The sequence below is a fragment of the Leucoraja erinacea genome, chromosome 19, assembly GCF_028641065.1.
Source record: "Leucoraja erinacea ecotype New England chromosome 19, Leri_hhj_1, whole genome shotgun sequence".
NCBI classification, from domain to species: Eukaryota; Metazoa; Chordata; class Chondrichthyes; order Rajiformes; family Rajidae; genus Leucoraja; species Leucoraja erinaceus.
This window is the reverse complement of record NC_073395.1, coordinates 38,087,603-38,105,587: the sequence shown is the minus strand read 5'-3', so window position 1 is coordinate 38,105,587 and position 17,985 is coordinate 38,087,603. Positions and strand designations below refer to the sequence as shown.

The following is a 17,985-nucleotide window of genomic DNA, read 5'->3' as shown; positions in this document are numbered from 1 at the left end:
TATATGTCATAATTTCTCATTGTAACGATCATCTTATGGTTTGTTGACAACCAAATTGCCCTCAGATGTAACCGAGGCGCATTTGGAAGAAAAAAAATTTGTTCTCTACAGACATAAAGCTGGAACTGTCCGACATGAAATCAGATTCCTTCATGCTGTAAATATTGCAGTTACGAACTCTCGGAGATGTTGACGTTAAAGGTACAATATTCCAGATGCTCCCCGAACTTATGTTTGTGCAGATGGCCGAGGCGCATTTTGAAAAAAGGCTACAGACAAAAGCTGGAACTGTCCGACATCTATCAGATTCCTTCATCCGACTCTGCAGACGAACTCTCGGAGAGGTTAGAAAGGTACAATATTCCAGATGCTCCCCGATTTACGATGTTTCGACCTGCGATATTTTTACTTTACGATGGTGCAAAAGCTGGGGAACGGCAGCGAGCCGCAGTGAGCCGCAGAGAGCCGCAGAGAGCCGGAGCTCGCTTCTGACCACGTGATCATGTGTATTAAATTCATTTTCGACTTACGATATTTTTGATTTACTATGGGTTTATCGGAACATATGATAGTCTGTCAATAAAAGTTTTTAAATATGACATTCAATAACACATTAAATGGTTTACACCGAAGATAGACACTAAATGCTAGAGTTACTCAGCAGGACAGACGGCATCTCTGGATAGAAGGAATGGGTGACGTTTCGGCTCGAGACCCTTCTTCAAATGTCACCCATTCCTTCTCCCCAGAGTTGCTGCCTGTCCTGCTGAGTTACTTCAGCATTGTATGTCTGTCTTCAGTGTAAACCAGCATCTGCAGCTCCTTCCTACACATATTAAATGGTGGTGGATGGGACTGGGTAACTGGATGGATGGAGCTATTATTTTAATGGGCACTCAGGACTGCAAGCTGGTTGCAGGATTTTTGCGGGCAGCATCTTTCCTTCCATTGAAAAACATACACCCAACAAGTGGCAGTCAGACAGCGCATGGCAAGGTGCTGCCAGTTCCCAGCAATGTCCCAACAGCAAGTATGATTCATTGTTGCAAGAGTTACAGTGGCATGATGGCGCAGCGGTAGAGCTGCTGCCTTACAGCGCCAGAGTTCGATCCTGACTGCGGGTGCTGTCTGTATGGAGTTTGTACGTTGTCCCCTGACCGTGTGGGTTTTCTCCGAGATCTTCGTTTTTCTCTCACACTTCAAAGACGTATAGGTTTGTAGGTTATTTGGCTTGGATTAAATGTAAAATTGGCCCTTGTGTGTGTAGGACAGTGTTAATGTGCGGGGATCGCTGGTCGGAGCAGACTCGGTGTGCCGAAGATGTATCTCCAGACTAAACTAAACTAAAAAATATCAAACGTGATCCACTTTGGCAGGAAGAACTCACAACCAAGGAATTATTGCAATAGTAAGAGAACATTAGCAAGCGTGCATTGGTTTGAAGTGAGAGGAAGATGTTTTAAAGGGGATTTGAGGGCAGGGAGTTTATTTTAGCAGAGGATGTGTAATTCACTGTGACAGGGGTGTGTGGATGCGGTGGGGTGGTGGGAGAGGCATTTAAACAGGCTCTCGAGTAGGGAAGGCATAGGGACAGAGACCTAAAGCGGGCAAATGAAATGAATGTAGATGGCCAGAAAGGTCAGCGTGGATGCGGTGGGCTGAAGGGTCCTTTTCTGTGTGGTTCAAGTTCATAGCTCTAAAGGAAATCAAGCCTAGCCTATCCAATCACTCCCTATATCCAAAGTCCATCAATCCAGGAACCATCCTGGAGAATCTTCTCTCCATCATCTCCAGTGCACCACATCCTATAAGATTTGAGATGGATATCAGTATCAAATTCATCAGCTGGATTTTCTTCAGCTACGATACCCTAATTTGAAAGGCAATCAAAGGGAATCGGGCAGGGAGACATCATCTCTACAGGTGCAATAGAGCCCTATTCTCTAATCTACTTTCAGCTCATTTCCTGAGCTGGTCAACAATGTGTCCTCAGTTTTACGAACTTCACTCTTAGCTAACAATCTCTTTTGAAATAAATATTCACACCTTCAGGAAATCCATATATATTATATCTACAGACATTATTCTCCCATATCATTTAGTCATCTTTTCAAAAGCATTTTTCTTCAGACGTGAACTATTTATTACGGATTTGCATTTACTCTCAATTGGTCAAAGTGTTCAGTGATTCAGTTTTAATTATTAACGCTGATAATTTCCTGAAAACAAGTCAATAAATGTCTAGATTTCCTACTACTCTTAGATAGTACTGTGTAATGATCCAATCTAAACAAGTTAATGGTTTCCAAATCAAGAGAACTTTGGCAGAGGGAAGGATATCATAATAATTGTAGTAATGCAATTAAAAATGTTGGAATGGAAGTGAATGGTTTAGTTTAGTTTTTCTTCTTGCGTGTGGCGTGCACAGCCTAAAGTTGTAAGACAACTTTTCCTGTTTGATCTTCTGTTTGTGCACGCCAGATTGATTGCATTCGTCAAAACAGGGTGGACCCTGCGAAGGTTGCAATGTCCCACCCTTTTTAGTTTAGAGATGGAGAATGGAAACAGACCCTTTGGCCCATCGTGTCTGCGGTGACCATTGATCACCCGTTCACACTAGATCCATATTGTCCCACTTTCTCATCCACTCCTTACACACCCGGGGCAATTTACGGAGGACGATTAACCTACAAACCCGCACGTCTTAAGGATGTAGGTGGAAACCTAGAGCTCCTGGAGGAAACCCACAGGTTTGCAGGGAGAATGATCAAACTCCACCCAGTTAGCACCCAAGGTCAGGATCATACAATGGGACTGGCACTGTGAGGCACTTTTGTCTTTAGTTTCTTCCTCATTTTATTTGGGTTATTACAATTTTAGTGAGTCCTCATTCCTGATTTGTAGAGCAAGTTGGTCTCTTTTTCCATAGTATTTAAAAACTTTGAGGCACATGGAATATTGTAGCAATTGATTGACTTGGTAATTGCAAATTACTGACCTTGTGCAGTTTTAATATTTGTAATTATTTTATTTTAATTTATTGAAAATTATACTTGAAGTTGCATACACTTTCCTGACCATTTCACTGCGGTTGTGACAAAAGTATTCACAGTATACATCCAGAATCTTGACACATTCAGCTGGTGATCAATGCTTCCTGGTGCGAGCATAATATGAATTCTTTATAAAATGAGTAGTGTTGACATGGTGTTTAATAGATCCTACCAAGTGCGTGAATTGACCTTTTAAAATTCTTTTACTCTTTGATAGCTCCTGTGCTACCTCTCACACACATATCACTTTAGCTAGATGTTATGCTGTAGGTTAGTTCTGGTGAATGAAACTCTGTGTGTAATCACCATCCAGTGTAGTGGGTTATTCAGGATAGATTTCACCATCAATGGCAAATTTTCAGTGAGAAATTGATTTCTACACTTTCATCGCCAACTGTGTCTTCGTCTTTTTCATTCTTTGTGTTTGTAGTTTGTTGTAAAATGTATGTTTTAGCTTATCTTTATATTTTGTATTTGTGTGGGGGGTGGTGGGGTGAAACTTTTTTTATCTCTTTCCTCGACGGAGATGCGACTTTTACCGTGTCGTATCTCCGTCCGCACTGCGGCCTAACATCGTGGAGTTGGTGGCCTCTTGACTGGGACTTCTAGCGCTCCAAAACCGCGGAGCCAGCGGATTTTAACATCTCGGAGCGGGCGATCCCTTTGCCGGGGGTCGGCCTTTGCTGCTCCAACCTGCGGGAGCTGCCCACATTAACATCGTGAAGCTCCCGGTCCCTGGTTGGGGACCGATTTCGGGAACTCCAAGCCGCAGGAGTTTCGACCGTTCCGATGCGGGAGCTGAGAGCGCCCCGACGACTGCAGGAGGAATGAAGATAAGACTTTATGCCTTCCATCACAGTGGGGAATGTGGAGGAGCTGCTGTGGTGGATGTTTATGTCAAATTTTTATGTAGTTGTGTGTCTTGTTGCTTTTTTGGTATGACTGTATGGCAAATCAAATTCCTCGTATGTTGCAAAACATACTTGGCTAATACATTATAATTATGATGATTTTATGAATATACATTTTTCTTTGTTTTTATTAATGCACTAATCTTGTCAATACCCATGGACTACATATTATGCTTCTATGGCATATTGTATTTGTTATGAAAATTCCTGACCACAAGAAACTCAGTTGTGACAACCAAATCCTTTAGGATTATTACAATAATAGCTCTAGCAGGTTATATTTGTAAAACATCTTTACTGTAGTAAAATATCTCTGGGTTTTTTATAACAACTAGCAAGCAGAGTTGGCTTTCATTTGGTCATTCAGGTTTGGAACTGTTGAAATGAGAGAATGTTCACCGTCCTCTATATTGGTAATCCCAGTTTTTTTAGGATTTTGTTTGAAGACATCAATATAATTAATAGGGGAAGATCTTTTAGAGCAGTTAGAGTAATGTGTTCAGTTCTGGGCACCATAACCATATAACCATATAACAATTACAGCATGGAAACAGGCCATCTCGACCCTTCTAGTCCGTGCCGAACACATAATCTCCCCTAGTCCCATATACCTGCGCTCAGACCATAACCATTTATTTTTAAATGATAAAAACGAACCTGCCTCCACCACCTTCACTGGAAGCTCATTCCACACAGCTACCACTCTCTGAGTAAAGAAGTTCCCCCTCATGTTTCCCCTAAACTTCAGTCCCTTAATTCTCATGTCATGTCCCCTTGTTTGAATCTTCCCTACTCTCAGTGGGAAAAGCTTTTCCACGTCAACTCTGTCTATCTCTCTCATCATTTTAAAAACCTCTATCAAGTCCCCCCTTAACCTTCTGCGCTCCAAAGAATAAAGCCCTATCTTGTTCAACCTTTCTCTGTAACTGACCACCATGTTGTAGGAAAGATGTTGTCAAGCTGAAAAAGGTGCAGAGAAGATTCACGAGGGTTTTGCCAGGACTCAAGAGCCTGAGCTATTATTTCCTGAATAAACAACACTAAGGTCTGAAGAAGGGTCTCGGCCTGAAACATCACCCATTCCTTCTCTCCAGAGAAGCTGTCTGACCCGCTGAATTACTCCAGCAATGTGTGTCTATATTCTGCATGAACCAGCATCTGTAGTTCCTTCCACCACGTTTGTCATTCCTTGGCTCACCTACCAAGCTAATCAAGGTCAGGCTGTAGATTTTGATAACCTTCATCTGTCTATGTTGCTACCTATCTTAGTGTCATCTGCAAACTTACTCACCAAATCTTGCACATTCTCATTCTCTTGGTAAATGGTGCTGAGGGATCTGTCATTTTTGACTCATTTATTGATGATGAATTGGCATGAGACCATCAACAAGCATTCCATTTGTAACTTCCCTGGATGACAAATGTGTGTAAATGTTTTAATTGCCGTAGACAGCCATTACAGATCTCCCACACCTATGTTTAGTAATGTGTTCCACAATCACATGAGTTAAGATTGTGCACTTTCATTACCAGGTTGGACAGATACTATATAGGTATTCTGTTGAATGTTGAATAGCTTTAATTGAGGGCAATAAGACTGAACCAATACCGTGACAAAGTATTGAGACACTCACTGTTTTAACCTTGACTTAAAACAGTAATTAAACCTTTATTTATATTGTAGTCATCACGAACTTAAAGGATACCATATTGGTTTACAGCCAAAATGTACGTAAATTTGGACGTAATAGATGAAAGTAATATTTCACAGGCAATTTAACTGCATCAGCAAAAAAGTAGTATTATCCAAGGTTCATTGATATGTGTCTGCAAAAATAATACAGAAAGGAAATCATTTTGTCTATGATTAGTATAACTGAGTGTTGCTTTGCTCACTCACTTGCACAGTTTCAGGGAAGACATGATCGGGAAAGCCACCATTGGATTTGCGATTAAGTCTTTCAGAATCCGTGAAAAATCTATCATTTCGTGACACCTGTGATTTCTTGTAACTTCCATTTTTCAGAACTTGAAGCATAAGGGTGTGTCACAACACTAGAGCGGAGGCCAGGCCCGCTTAAACAGATGGGACATTTATCTTACGGAACAAAGTTGTGCAACTAATTTCCTGTACTTTAAATCTTCCCATTTCAAACTTGAATCTTTCTTTTCATGACTATATTTTGAGATATTAATGGAGATTGGCAAGAAGAGATAGAGGGAAGGGAGATATGAGTTTGAAAAGTAGATACAAATTATTCATTGCGGGGTCATTGCGGGAGAGAGGAGAGGGAATGGGGGTGTGCCAGATGTTAAAAATAGCTTCGAGGGTGGAGCAGAGAGGCTGTCTCAGCTCCAGGCCATTTAACTGTTTGACTGCCCTCCTGATGAAATATTCCTTTATCTGCCTCGTTGTCAGCTTCCCCCAGCTAACAATGATCTATTCTACAGTTTCCTTGACCTTCGACCCCTTTGACCTGTCGTTTTCACACCTTATCCTTCCATATCTCTCTTTTCCCTCTTCCCTGACTCTCAGTCTGAAGAAGGGTCTTGACCCGAAATGTCACCCATTCCTTCTATCCAGAGATGCTGTCTGTCCCACTGAGTTACTCCAGCAATTTGTGTCTATCTTCCCATACCTCTAGTTCTCTGTTTCTCTCTGTCATCCAGGGGGCGGAAAACCCGGGGTAGGGGGGGGGGGGGGGGGGGGGGGCAGAGGGTACACGTCCCCCCCCCTCATGTATTGAGAGGTGGGGGTCACCCCCCCCCCCCCCAAGTTTTTGTCATCCGGATTTTAAAATCTCCGAGACAGATGGTGGTGGGACTGCTGATCGAGGGTGCTGATTGGACGAGAGAGACATCAGTCAGCAGGCAACGGGGGCGGGACATGATGATTCATCACGATGATTGGAGGAGGGAGGAGTGGGGGGGTGGGACTGAGGATAGAGTGCGGTGAATGGAGGAGGGAGACGTGGCACAGACCTGCACTTCATCCACAGCCAGGATCGATCCCGGAGCTCCGGCACTGTCCCGAGTGCCCCCCCCCGGCGCGGGAAATATAGCCAGCGCGGAGAAGCAGCACTGTTATCCCGTCAGTCCAGTCAGGGCTTATAGGTTAACCCGGCTAGACAGGCAGAGTTGAGCTGCATTTAGCGCTGGATTGAGCCTCTGAAGCCTCGTGCGTGCGCGGCAGCCAAAGAATTGTATCCCCCTGTCCCCTCCATATTTTGATAGCGAGTTCCATGCCTGCTGTCATCTGCATGAAACCTTAGCATCTTTAGATGCCTTTAGCTTTGCTGCATCGGTTCAGGCCTGGTGTCAAGGTGACACTTTCATTTCTTTCCTGCTTTGCTGGCATGTACCGAAGTATCCGCCATTAATCTAGAACAGCGCTATTGTGCCACCAAGTGGAGATTTTTAATTATTACTCTGCTGGGGCAGAAAGGGGCCATGTTCAATTAGTCACGTGCCATGAAACATTTGGTGGCAAAACATCAAGCTCATGGAGACAAACATCAAGACAAGAACTATGTGACCCTACTTTTTAAGAAAGGAGGGAGAGAGAAAACGGGAATTATAGACCAGTTAGCCTTACATCGGCAGTGGGAAGATGCTTCAGTCGATTGTTAAAGATGTTATAGCAGCGCATTTGGAAAGCAGTGACAGGATCGGTCAAAGTCAGCATGGATTTGTGAAAGGGAAATCTAATCTTCCAGAATTTATTGAGGATGTAACAGAGAGAATGGATAAGGGAGAGCCAGAGGATGTGCTGTATCTGGACTTTTAAAAAGCCTTTGACAAGGTCCCACACAAGAGATTAGTTTGCAAAATTAGAGCACATGGTATTGGGGGTAGGGTATTGACATGGATAGAGAACTGGTTGGCAGACAGGAAGCAAAGAGTGGGAATTAACGGGTTATTTTCAGAATGGCAGGCAGTGACTAGTGGGGTGCCGCAAGGCTCAGTGCTGGGACCCCAGTTATTTACAATATATATTAACGATTTAGGTGAGGGAATTAAATGTGACATCACCAAGTTTGTGGATGACAGTGGGTGGCAGTGCGAGCTGCGATGAGGTGTCCTTGTACATCAGTCACTGAAAGTAAGCAGTGAAGAAAGCTAATGGCATGTTGGCCTTCATTGTGAGAGGATTTGAGTTTAGGAGCAAGGAGGTCCTAGTGCAGTTGTATAGGGCCCTAGTGAGACTGCACCTGAAGAATTGTATGCAATTTTGGCCTACTAATTTGAGGAAGGACATTATTGCTATTGAGGGAGTGCAACATATGTTCACCAGGTTAATTCCCGTGATGGCGGGACTGACATATGATGAAAGAATTGGTCAACTGGGCTTGTATTCACTGGAATTTAGAAGGATGAGAGGGATTCTTATAGAAACATATAAAATTCTTCAAGGATTGGACAGGCTAGATGCAGGAAAAATGTTCCCGATGTTGGGGGAGTCCAGAAACAGGGGTCACAGTTTAAGAATAAAGGGTAGTCCATTTAGGTCTGAGATGAGAAAAAATTTCTTCACCCATATAATTGTGAATCTGTGGAATTTGCCACAGAAGACAGTGGAGGCCAATTCACTGAATGTTTTCTAGAGAGAGTTAGATTTAGCCCTTAGGCCTAACAGAATCATGGTATATGGGGAGAAAGCAGGAATGAGGTACTGATTTTGGATGATCAACCATGATCATATTGAATAGTGGTGCAGGCTCGAAGGGCCGAATGGCCGACTCCTGCACCTATTTTCTATGTTTCTATGTTTCTGATCTCGCACAGACAGATCTGGCACAGTTTCAGAATCCCTATTTATTTCAAATGGCGATTCCAAGCCTGGAGCTGGGACGTTTACTATGTTAACATTCGAAAAATGCAGTTGTTCTGAAATGTAGTTGCTATTGCTTTTAAATCCCCTCCCATGTCATTTGTACTTCATTGGTTACTTCTGATGGGAGGGTTGACCTCCTGATGTACCAGTACCTTGTCTATAGTCTTCCTCTCTTAAACGTTCCAACCTCCGAATCTTCTTCCTCCTGTATTGTACTTCCGGTGGCGCTGGTGCCAGCAGCCTCCACCTACAGCCCGGTAGCTTTTTGTTTTTTTGTTTATTTAGTTATGTAAAAGTGTGTTTTTTTGTGTTTTTTTGGTGTTTTTATGTGGGGGAAGAGGGCACGGTGCGGGGGATACCGTCCTTCAGCCGCTTCCTGGTGAGGACGCGACTATTATTCGAGTCGCGTCCTCGCCCCCCCCCCCCCCCACAGCGGCCTACCTACCTGGATTGGCGCGGCCTTTCCTGCCGGGATCGACCGGAGCTCCAGCAGCGGCGGGACAGCGCTGAAACATCGCGGGGCTGCTGATGCCTTACCGGGGGTCACCGTCTGGAGGAGGAGGATGCTCACCGTCGGGGTTCGGCGTCGGCGTTCCACCAGCCCGGCGTGAGGGCCTGAACATCGGGCCGCCCGGGGCGGCGACTGCGGGTGCTCGGAAGGCCCCGACCACGGATGAACACGGAAGGGAGGCTGGCTGGACTATGGTGCCATCCTCACCTTGGTGCCATTTATGTTATGTTGTGCCGTGGACTTTCTGTGTTTGTGCTTTTTTTTAATTCAATTTCAATTTTATTTTTAATATGTTTTATTATTTATTTATTATTTATTTTATTTTTTTGTGATTTTTTTTTATGATACTGCCTGTAAGGGAAATTCATTTCGTTGTCTCAAATTGAGACAATAACAATAAATTTGAATATAATACAATACAATATCATTAAATATGACGGCAAATACGTAGACTCACTAATAATAAACTCAGAACTGTGGATGATACTGTGAGATTTTTCCTCGTGTCTTACGGCACGGTGGCGCAGCAGTAGAGTTGTTGCCTTTCAGCGCCAGCGAGCCGGTTTCGATTCTGACCATGTGTGCTGTCTGCATGGAGTTTGTATGTTCTCCCCGTGACCACGTGGGTTTTTGCACAATCCAAAGATGTACAGGCTTATAGGTTAATTGGCTTGGTACAATTGTAAAATTGTCCCTAGTGTGTGTTGGATGGTGCTAATGTACGGAGATTGCTGGTCGGCACGGACTCGGTGGGCAGAAGGGCCTGTTTCCACGCTATATATCTAGGCTAAACTGAACTAAACTTTTTTATTTGAAGTTATAAAAATATATTTTATTGGATTTTGATGATAGACTACTTTTTGTGATCGAGGTGGACAAAAGGTTATGCAATGAGTAACAAGTGATTCAAAAGTCTTTCCTTGGGAGGAAGTTTTCACAAATTATTTCAGTGGATGGCTTAACTGATTTATATTAAAAATTGGTCAGTGGAGAATGAATCAGCAGGTTGGAACATTTTGAGAACATATAAGAATTTTGTGAATTTAAAGAAGTCTTTGAAAATATGCATATATAAATTTTAAATACATAAAAACTAAAGCAATACATATATATATAGTGCTGGACATTCACATTGAATGACTAACAAAACTACAGAAGAAACTTCCATAAGGCTTTTGGTCTCTATCATTGACACACAATCACCGTGAGGCATTAATTTACTTCCCTCAAGATCCATTGGAACTAGTCATAGTGAAATTTAGTTTAAAATTACTTGATTAGACAGCTGGGTCACACAAAATGGTGATTGCACAGTGCTGTCCAAAGGGTGGTGGGTGTGTGGAACAAGCTGCCAGAGGACGTAGTTGAGGCTGGGACTATCCCAATGTTTAAGAAACGGTTAGACAGGTACATGGATAGGACAGGTTTGGAGGGATATGGACCAAACGCTGGCAGGTGAGACTAGTGTAGCTGGGACATGTTAGCGATTATGGGCAAGTTGGGCTGAAGGGCCTGTTTTCACGCTGTATGACTCTATGAGTAGACATAAATATAATTCATTTGCCATGACAACAGCAGAATGCTCAGCAGGTCAGGCAGCATCTGTGAAAAGTGAAACTGAATTTCTGATTTTCATTTAAATAAAATTCACAGCTGGACCTATTCTAATATACTGCATGACCATACATAGAAACATAGAAGCATAGAAAATAGGTGCAGGAGTAGGCCATTCGGCCCTTCGAGCCTGCACCGCCATTCAATATGATCATGGCTGATCATCCAACTTGGTATCCTGTACCTGCCTTCTCTCCATAACCCCTGATCCCTTTAGCCACAAGGGCCACATCTAAACACCTCTAAATATCTTCAAAACTTTAATGTATCGCACAATACAAGTATGGTCTCGAAATGCAGTTTTGTGTCAGTACCTTCTGTGCAGAGAATTCAAAAAAATAGAAAGAGAGAAGAGATTCAACAATCTCTGGGACGTGACGGGAAAATGTATTTTCTCACTTTCGGTCAGAGAAAGAGATTTCCCCTCTATCCTTGAAAAACTGTAAAAGATTTCCCCCTTATCCTTAAACTGTGACCCCTTGTTCTGGACTTCCCCAACATCGGGAACAATCTTCCTACATCTAGCCTGTCCAACCCCTTAAGAATTTTGAATGTTTCTATAAGATTCCCCCTCAATCTTCTAAATTCTAACGAGTACAAGCCGAGTCTATCCAATCTTTCTTCATATGAAAGTCCTGCCATCCCAGGAATCAGTCTGGTGAACCTTCTCTGTACGCCCTCTATGGCAAGAATGTCTTTCCTCAGATTAGGAGACCAAAACTGTACGCAATACTCCAGGTGTGCTCTCACCAAGACCCTGTACAACTGCAATAGAACCTCCCTGCTCCTATACTCAAATCCTTTTGCTATGAATGCTAACATACCATTTGCTTTCTTCACTGCCTGCTGCACCTGCATGCCTACTTTCAATGACTGGTGTACCATGACACCCATTCCCCAGACCCAGACACCCACATGAGCCAAGAAATATAAATTACATGGATTTTTTTTTTTAATTGGAAGTCTTTTTAAGTTTGAAAAAAGTTTATTGCACACATGGCACTAGCCCAGTTTAGCAACAGTTTTGTACAGAACTAACTTTATTATTGAAAACGAAGAATTGAATTGAGCAAGACATGAAACAGAGACTGGTACAATAAAGTTAATGGATAAGTGAAGTGATAGATCTTCTCAGATTAAATTTGGAGGAAGTACTACAGTTCTTCATAACAAGTTGACTGTCAGCTATATGTGATGTAGCAGGAGAAGTAGTTCACTGGGAAAATAAAACAAATCTAATGATGTAGATTTAAAAATCTGACTTTTCCTGAGTATTCCATTTAAGCCTGGATTTCCCTGAGTCTCGACAGTAGAGTAGAGGTTTAGCGAGATCAGCTGGCATCATGTGCACTGGGGAACCTACTCACTGATCCTGTTCCAAGCTAAACACAATGCAAAATCTGTGTGTCTATTCTAGATGATTATAGGATAAAAATAAGATAGTTTCTTTAATTATTGTCTATTTTTGAATGCTTTTACATTTAAAATTGTTGAGTATCCTTTTTTTTGCAATTTGTAATTTTTTAATTCATATCTATACTATGAACACATATATTTATCTTTTTAGAAAAAGTACTAAAAGTGCTTCTCAAGATTGAAACATTGAAAAATCTTGTTAGCTTTGTAGCCAACAATGTTGGTTTTTGGACTTTGCCTGGCGCCAAAAAGTCACAAAAGAATTTAATTGATGCTTTGTTCCATTTATATTGCTCATTTACAGGCGTGGAAATCGCTATCAAAACATAGATGGGGACTGGGGGACACACACAATTTCTTGGCAGCCACACGCGCTAGCACACGCACGCGCGCACACACACACACACACACACACACACACACACACTCACACACACACACACACACACACACACTCACACTCACACACACACACACACACGGCTTCGGAGGGTTCAGCCGTGGGCCCTGTGGACAGTAATTACGGGAATGAAGGCCCAGGCTATGGCCAGCGCGGAGCAGCAGTGCTAAATCCAGCTCAACTCTGCCTGTCTCGCCGGGTTAACCTACAGCCCTGCCTGGACTGACGGGACACCGGTCCAGAGCCGTGGAGTTAGCTCTGTTTCACCGCGCTGGCTGCGCCCATCTGACTCCCGACGGCTCTGGCCACCCCTGGTTATGGGGGGAGGGGGGGCACTTGGGTGGGGACGGGGATGGTCCAGTGGCGGTTCGGCAGTGATTGCAGTCCCGGAGATCCATTTCGATTCGGAAGTGGGAAGCGTACTGCTCGAGGACTGGGGTAGCATACAGATCAGCTACAATTACCAACGTCCTGGAGTTCCTATCCAGCCTTCACTTCGATGAAGGACTGAGTTACAGCACAATTAACAGCGCTAGGAGTGCTCTGTCAGCGTATTTAGGGCAGGCACCAGGACAGCAGTCCATAGGATCTCACCCTCTGGTTGCCAAACTAATGAGGGGTATCTATAACACCAATCCCCCCAGACCAAGGTATATCCAGATCTGGGACATCAGTGTCGTCCTGACATTACTAAAGGGTTGGTCACCAGCCAAGTCCCTGTCCCTGGAACAGCTCACTCTAAAAACCGTCATGCTGATGGTCTTGGTCTCAGCCCAAAGGGCCCAGTCCCTATACAAATTAAGACTGGACAACATGGCAACATCAACTGACAAGATACCATTCAGAATCTTGGAGCTGGTCAAACAGAGTAGACCGGGAACTTCGGGACTGACTTTGGAATTCCGGGCATACCCACCTGACCCCCGTTTGTGTGTCATGTCACATCTACTGCTTTATCTTAGGACAACAAAAGCCTTAAGAGGAAGCGAAATGGCATTATGGGTTAGCTTCAAACAGCCTCATGGTCGGGTGTCAGTACAGACCATTTCAAGATGGCTCAGACAGGTTCAGGGGGCTGCTGGGGTGGATACTGACATTTTGAAATCTCACTCCACCAGGGCAGCATCAACATCGGCGGCCAGCAATATGGAGGTACCAATGGACCATATTCTGGCAACAGCAGGATGGTCTACGGAAAGGACTTTCCAAATATTTTATAACAAGCCGATCGCCAAACCTGCAATGTTTGCAGAAAGAATTTAAGTTCTGCAAATATATAATTTAGCCCGAGGGAGCATTATTTTCTTTGTTTAAAAAATAAATATCGTTATTGTTTAAAAAAATTGATTAATGTTTAATAACAATAACATACTTCCTTCCTTGGATGACTTCGGCAGTGAGTAAAGCATTGATTGTTCCACGACTTGAAATCACAGATCTTTAAAATCTTCACGTAGTCACTCATGTGACTCCGAAGTAAAATACTAAGATTAAACGAGAATTTACCAGTTTGAAGTTTGATCTTTATTTTATGAGGCGTTACGATGAGGGATTACGTGCCCTCCGTTCCCACCCTCTATTATAAAGGTCTTATATTATCTTCTTATCTTACTATGTTTATTTCAATTACTATTCCTGTGATTCCACACCGCTGTTTTGAAGAATGTGGCGCATGCGTGCTGGCAGGGTCTTCACGTAATCCCTCATCGTAACTCCTCATAAAATAAAGATCAAACTTCAAACTGGTAAGTTCTCGTTTAATCTTACTATTATAGTGGCTTGCGATGGTTCTCCGTTCTGAATATTTGCTTCCACGATTGATCTAAGTACACTGATAGTACAACACAGTACTATCCATTACGTACGGAAATTTGAATTTCTTCCTTAAAATATCAATAACCTCTGATATTAAAAAGAAGTGCTCGCCTTTAATGGAGTCAATGTTCCGGTAGTAAACAACCGTACATTTTCCAATCATCTAGGTTTTGGTTTGTTCTCACTTCTCCTTCCAAAAGGGGCTGGGAAAATTCCACCCACTTTGGTTTGGTTGTTATTTGTGCTGGTGTGCTTGAGACTCTTGGCAGTATTGTAACTAAGCATGGAACATGACCTTTTAAATAATTAAACCCCAACAGAATGATATATAGTTTGGGGGGGTGGGTGGTAGTCTGCCAAAAATGTGGCTCAGTTGGAATGTGAACTTTCATTCACTTATAATGTTTACCAGAGTTACATCTCCATTATCTCCTCCTGCATTTTTCTTTATCTAATTGTCTACCTTTGCCAAATCTCCTTGACTATGCTGATGTGGAACAAAATATTCCTGAGATCCCCACTGTTCCTTTAAGGACATTTACGTGTGACTAATCGACTTGTTTTTATTCACTTGCAGAGAATGGGACAGAGAGTTGGCAACATCAAAGAAAAATCCCAAACTGGTCAATGCACTTCGTCGATGCTTTTTCTGGAGATTTTTATCTTATGGAATTCTGCTGTACTTTGTGGTGAGATTATGTTTAATACGGTTTCTATCAAGTTACTCAATGAAGTGTTAAATATTTTGGTACTAGAGCAAATGTATTTTGTGATTTTATGTAAATCATTTGCGTTATCTTAACATTTAAAACAAGTGATTTTATTAATAGAGTAAGCTAGCCAGCATGTCATATCTGTACATATAGCTTCAGGTTGAACCCTCATAGCAGAATGCAAGAACACAAGAAAACAGGAATAGGTTACCAGGTACCTCAAACCTGCTCTGCCATTCATTACGATCAAAACTGATCTGTGCTGGCCTCAACTCCCCTTTGGGGCCAGTTCCACAATGGCCATTAATTTGTTTAACGAATCCTTTAATATATCCAATAATCTAGCCTACATCACAATCAGGGCAGAGAATTCCAGAGATTCACCACCCTCTGAGAGATGACTTTTCTACACATCTCAGTTTTAAATGACTGGCTCCTTATTATTTAGTTATTGTTTGTATTTTGCCCACTAATTAGAACATTTCAACATCTACCCTGTCAAGCCTCCTTAGAATCTTGTATGTTTGTATAAAGTCAACTTCATTCGTCCAAGGGATAGAGACTCAAACTATCTAGTCTCTCTTAGAGTCATACAGTCATACCGCATGGAAACAGGCCCTTTGGCCCAACTTGCCCATGCCAACCAAGAAGCCCTATCTCCACTAGTCAAGCCCACCTGTGTTTGGCTCAGATGCATCTAAACTGTTCCTATCTATATACCTGTCCAAATGTATTTTAACTCTTGTCACAGCACTTGTCTCAACTACCTGCTCTGGCAGCACATTCCATATACCCACCACCCTTTGTGCAAAGAAGTTGCCCCTCAGGTTCCGATTAAACTTTTCTTCGCTCACCTTAAACTTACATCTTGATTCCCCTTCCCCTTCTCCGGGTAAAAGGCAAACTATTCTTCATTGAACAACTCTCCCATCCCGGGAATTAGCCTGGCGAACGTCCTTTGGACTGCCTTCAATGCTATCATATCTTTTTTTTTAGTGAAGGCGATCAAAACTGGGCACAGTATTTCAGGTGTGGCCTTGCCAACGTCCTTGTGGTTAGTCCCCAACCTCATTGCAATACAGGCCAAAATGTCACATGCCTTCTTTACTATTTGTTGGAGCTGCCTGCTTGCTTTTCTTGATTCATGAAGTTAGATCTTCCTGAACGTCACCGATTTGCAGTCTTGCTTCATTTGAAAATAATCTGCATTTTGATTTCTCTTACTGAAGTGCATTAACAAAAGTTTGAGGAGAGAAAGAGATAAAAACTGTGATGACAAAAAAATAGATTTAATTGGTGCTATAATAGACAACTGTTCCAAAAAATAACGTGGTTGTAGTCTAAATTGGCTATTTCTCAAAAGCAGGTTCTGTGACTGCAATACATGATTACCTTATATTTGAAAAAAGTTCAGACAGCTATCAAATTAGTACCACGGCATCCTTATCGTGATTGCAGTGGCCAACGCACAGTACGTGCCTTAACAAGTAATTGCTGGGTTTCATTTTATGAATGGCCAGAAGCAGGTTATACGTACCAATACTGATTAAAGCCAGCTGGACCTTTCACCACTCTCTGTGTAAAGGAGGTGCTATGTGGCAGGAACAAGTGCTGGGAGCCAAACCACACCTTGGCAGCTTGGCAAAGGTCATGTCAGAACATGGGCATGTAGGTACTCCAATTATCTCAGCAGCTTTAGAGGACTTTGTCAACAAGCATGGGAGGAGGAGAAAGATCCTCTACAACAGAACACTGTGTCAGCTAGCAAATGAGGTGTCCATTAGAAATCAAACCCTAATGACTTGGACATATCGCCACAAGAAGTTTAGCAGCATTACACACATGGTGCAGATGAATGGATACTGGCATATAGAAACATAGAAACAGAGAAACATAGAAACATAGAAAATAGGTGCAGGAGTAGGCCATTCGGGCCTTCGAGCCTGCACCGCCATTCGATACGATCATGGCTGATCATCCAAATCAATATCCCATACCTGCCTTCTCTCCATACCCCCTGATCCCTTTAGCCACAAGGGCCACATCTAACTCCCTCTTAAATCTAACCAATGAACTGGCCTCAACTACCTTCTGTGGCAGAGAATTCCACAGATTCACCACTCTCTGTGTAAAAAATGATTTTCTCATCTCGGCCCTAAAAGACTTCCCTTTTATCCTTAAACTGTGACCCCTCGTTCTGGACTTCCCCAACATCAGGAATAATCTTCCTGCATCTAGCCTGTGCAACCCCTTAAGAATTTTGTAAGTTTCTATAAGATCCCCCCTCAATCTTCTAAATTCTAGCGTGTACAAGCCGAGTCTATCCAGTCTCTCTTCATATGAAAGTCCTGCCATCCCAGGAATCAGTCTGGTGGGTTTCTTGGTTTCTTGGTCCTCCCAAATATATCCAAATGGAATTTAAACTGGAGGTGGTGAAGGGAGGGCTTAAGCCAGAAAGGGTTATTGGGAAGAAAGAGCTACTGGTGAACCTTCCCTGTACTCCCTCTATGGCAAGAATGTGTTTCCTCAGATTAGGAGACCAAAACTGTACACAATACTCCAGGTGTGGTCTCACCAAGACCCTGTACGACTGCAGTAGAACCTCCCTGCTCCTATACTCAAATGCTTTTGCTATGAATGCTAACATACCATTCGCTTTCTTCACTGCCTGCTGCACCTGCATGCCTACTTTCAATTACTGGTGTACCATGACACCCA

At 42.8% G+C, this 17,985-nt stretch overlaps 1 protein-coding gene across 1 annotated transcript in view; it reads left to right on the top strand.

Annotated features, from left to right (window-relative positions):
• The window catches only part of cftr (CF transmembrane conductance regulator), a 143,693-nt gene that overhangs the window by 22,214 nt on the left and 103,494 nt on the right, over positions 1-17,985 (top strand). Inside the window, exons 2-3 of the mRNA XM_055650852.1 lie at positions 243-353; positions 15,132-15,243. Coding sequence (XP_055506827.1) covers positions 243-353; positions 15,132-15,243 — 223 coding nt within the window. The remainder of the gene's footprint in view (positions 1-242; positions 354-15,131; positions 15,244-17,985) is intronic.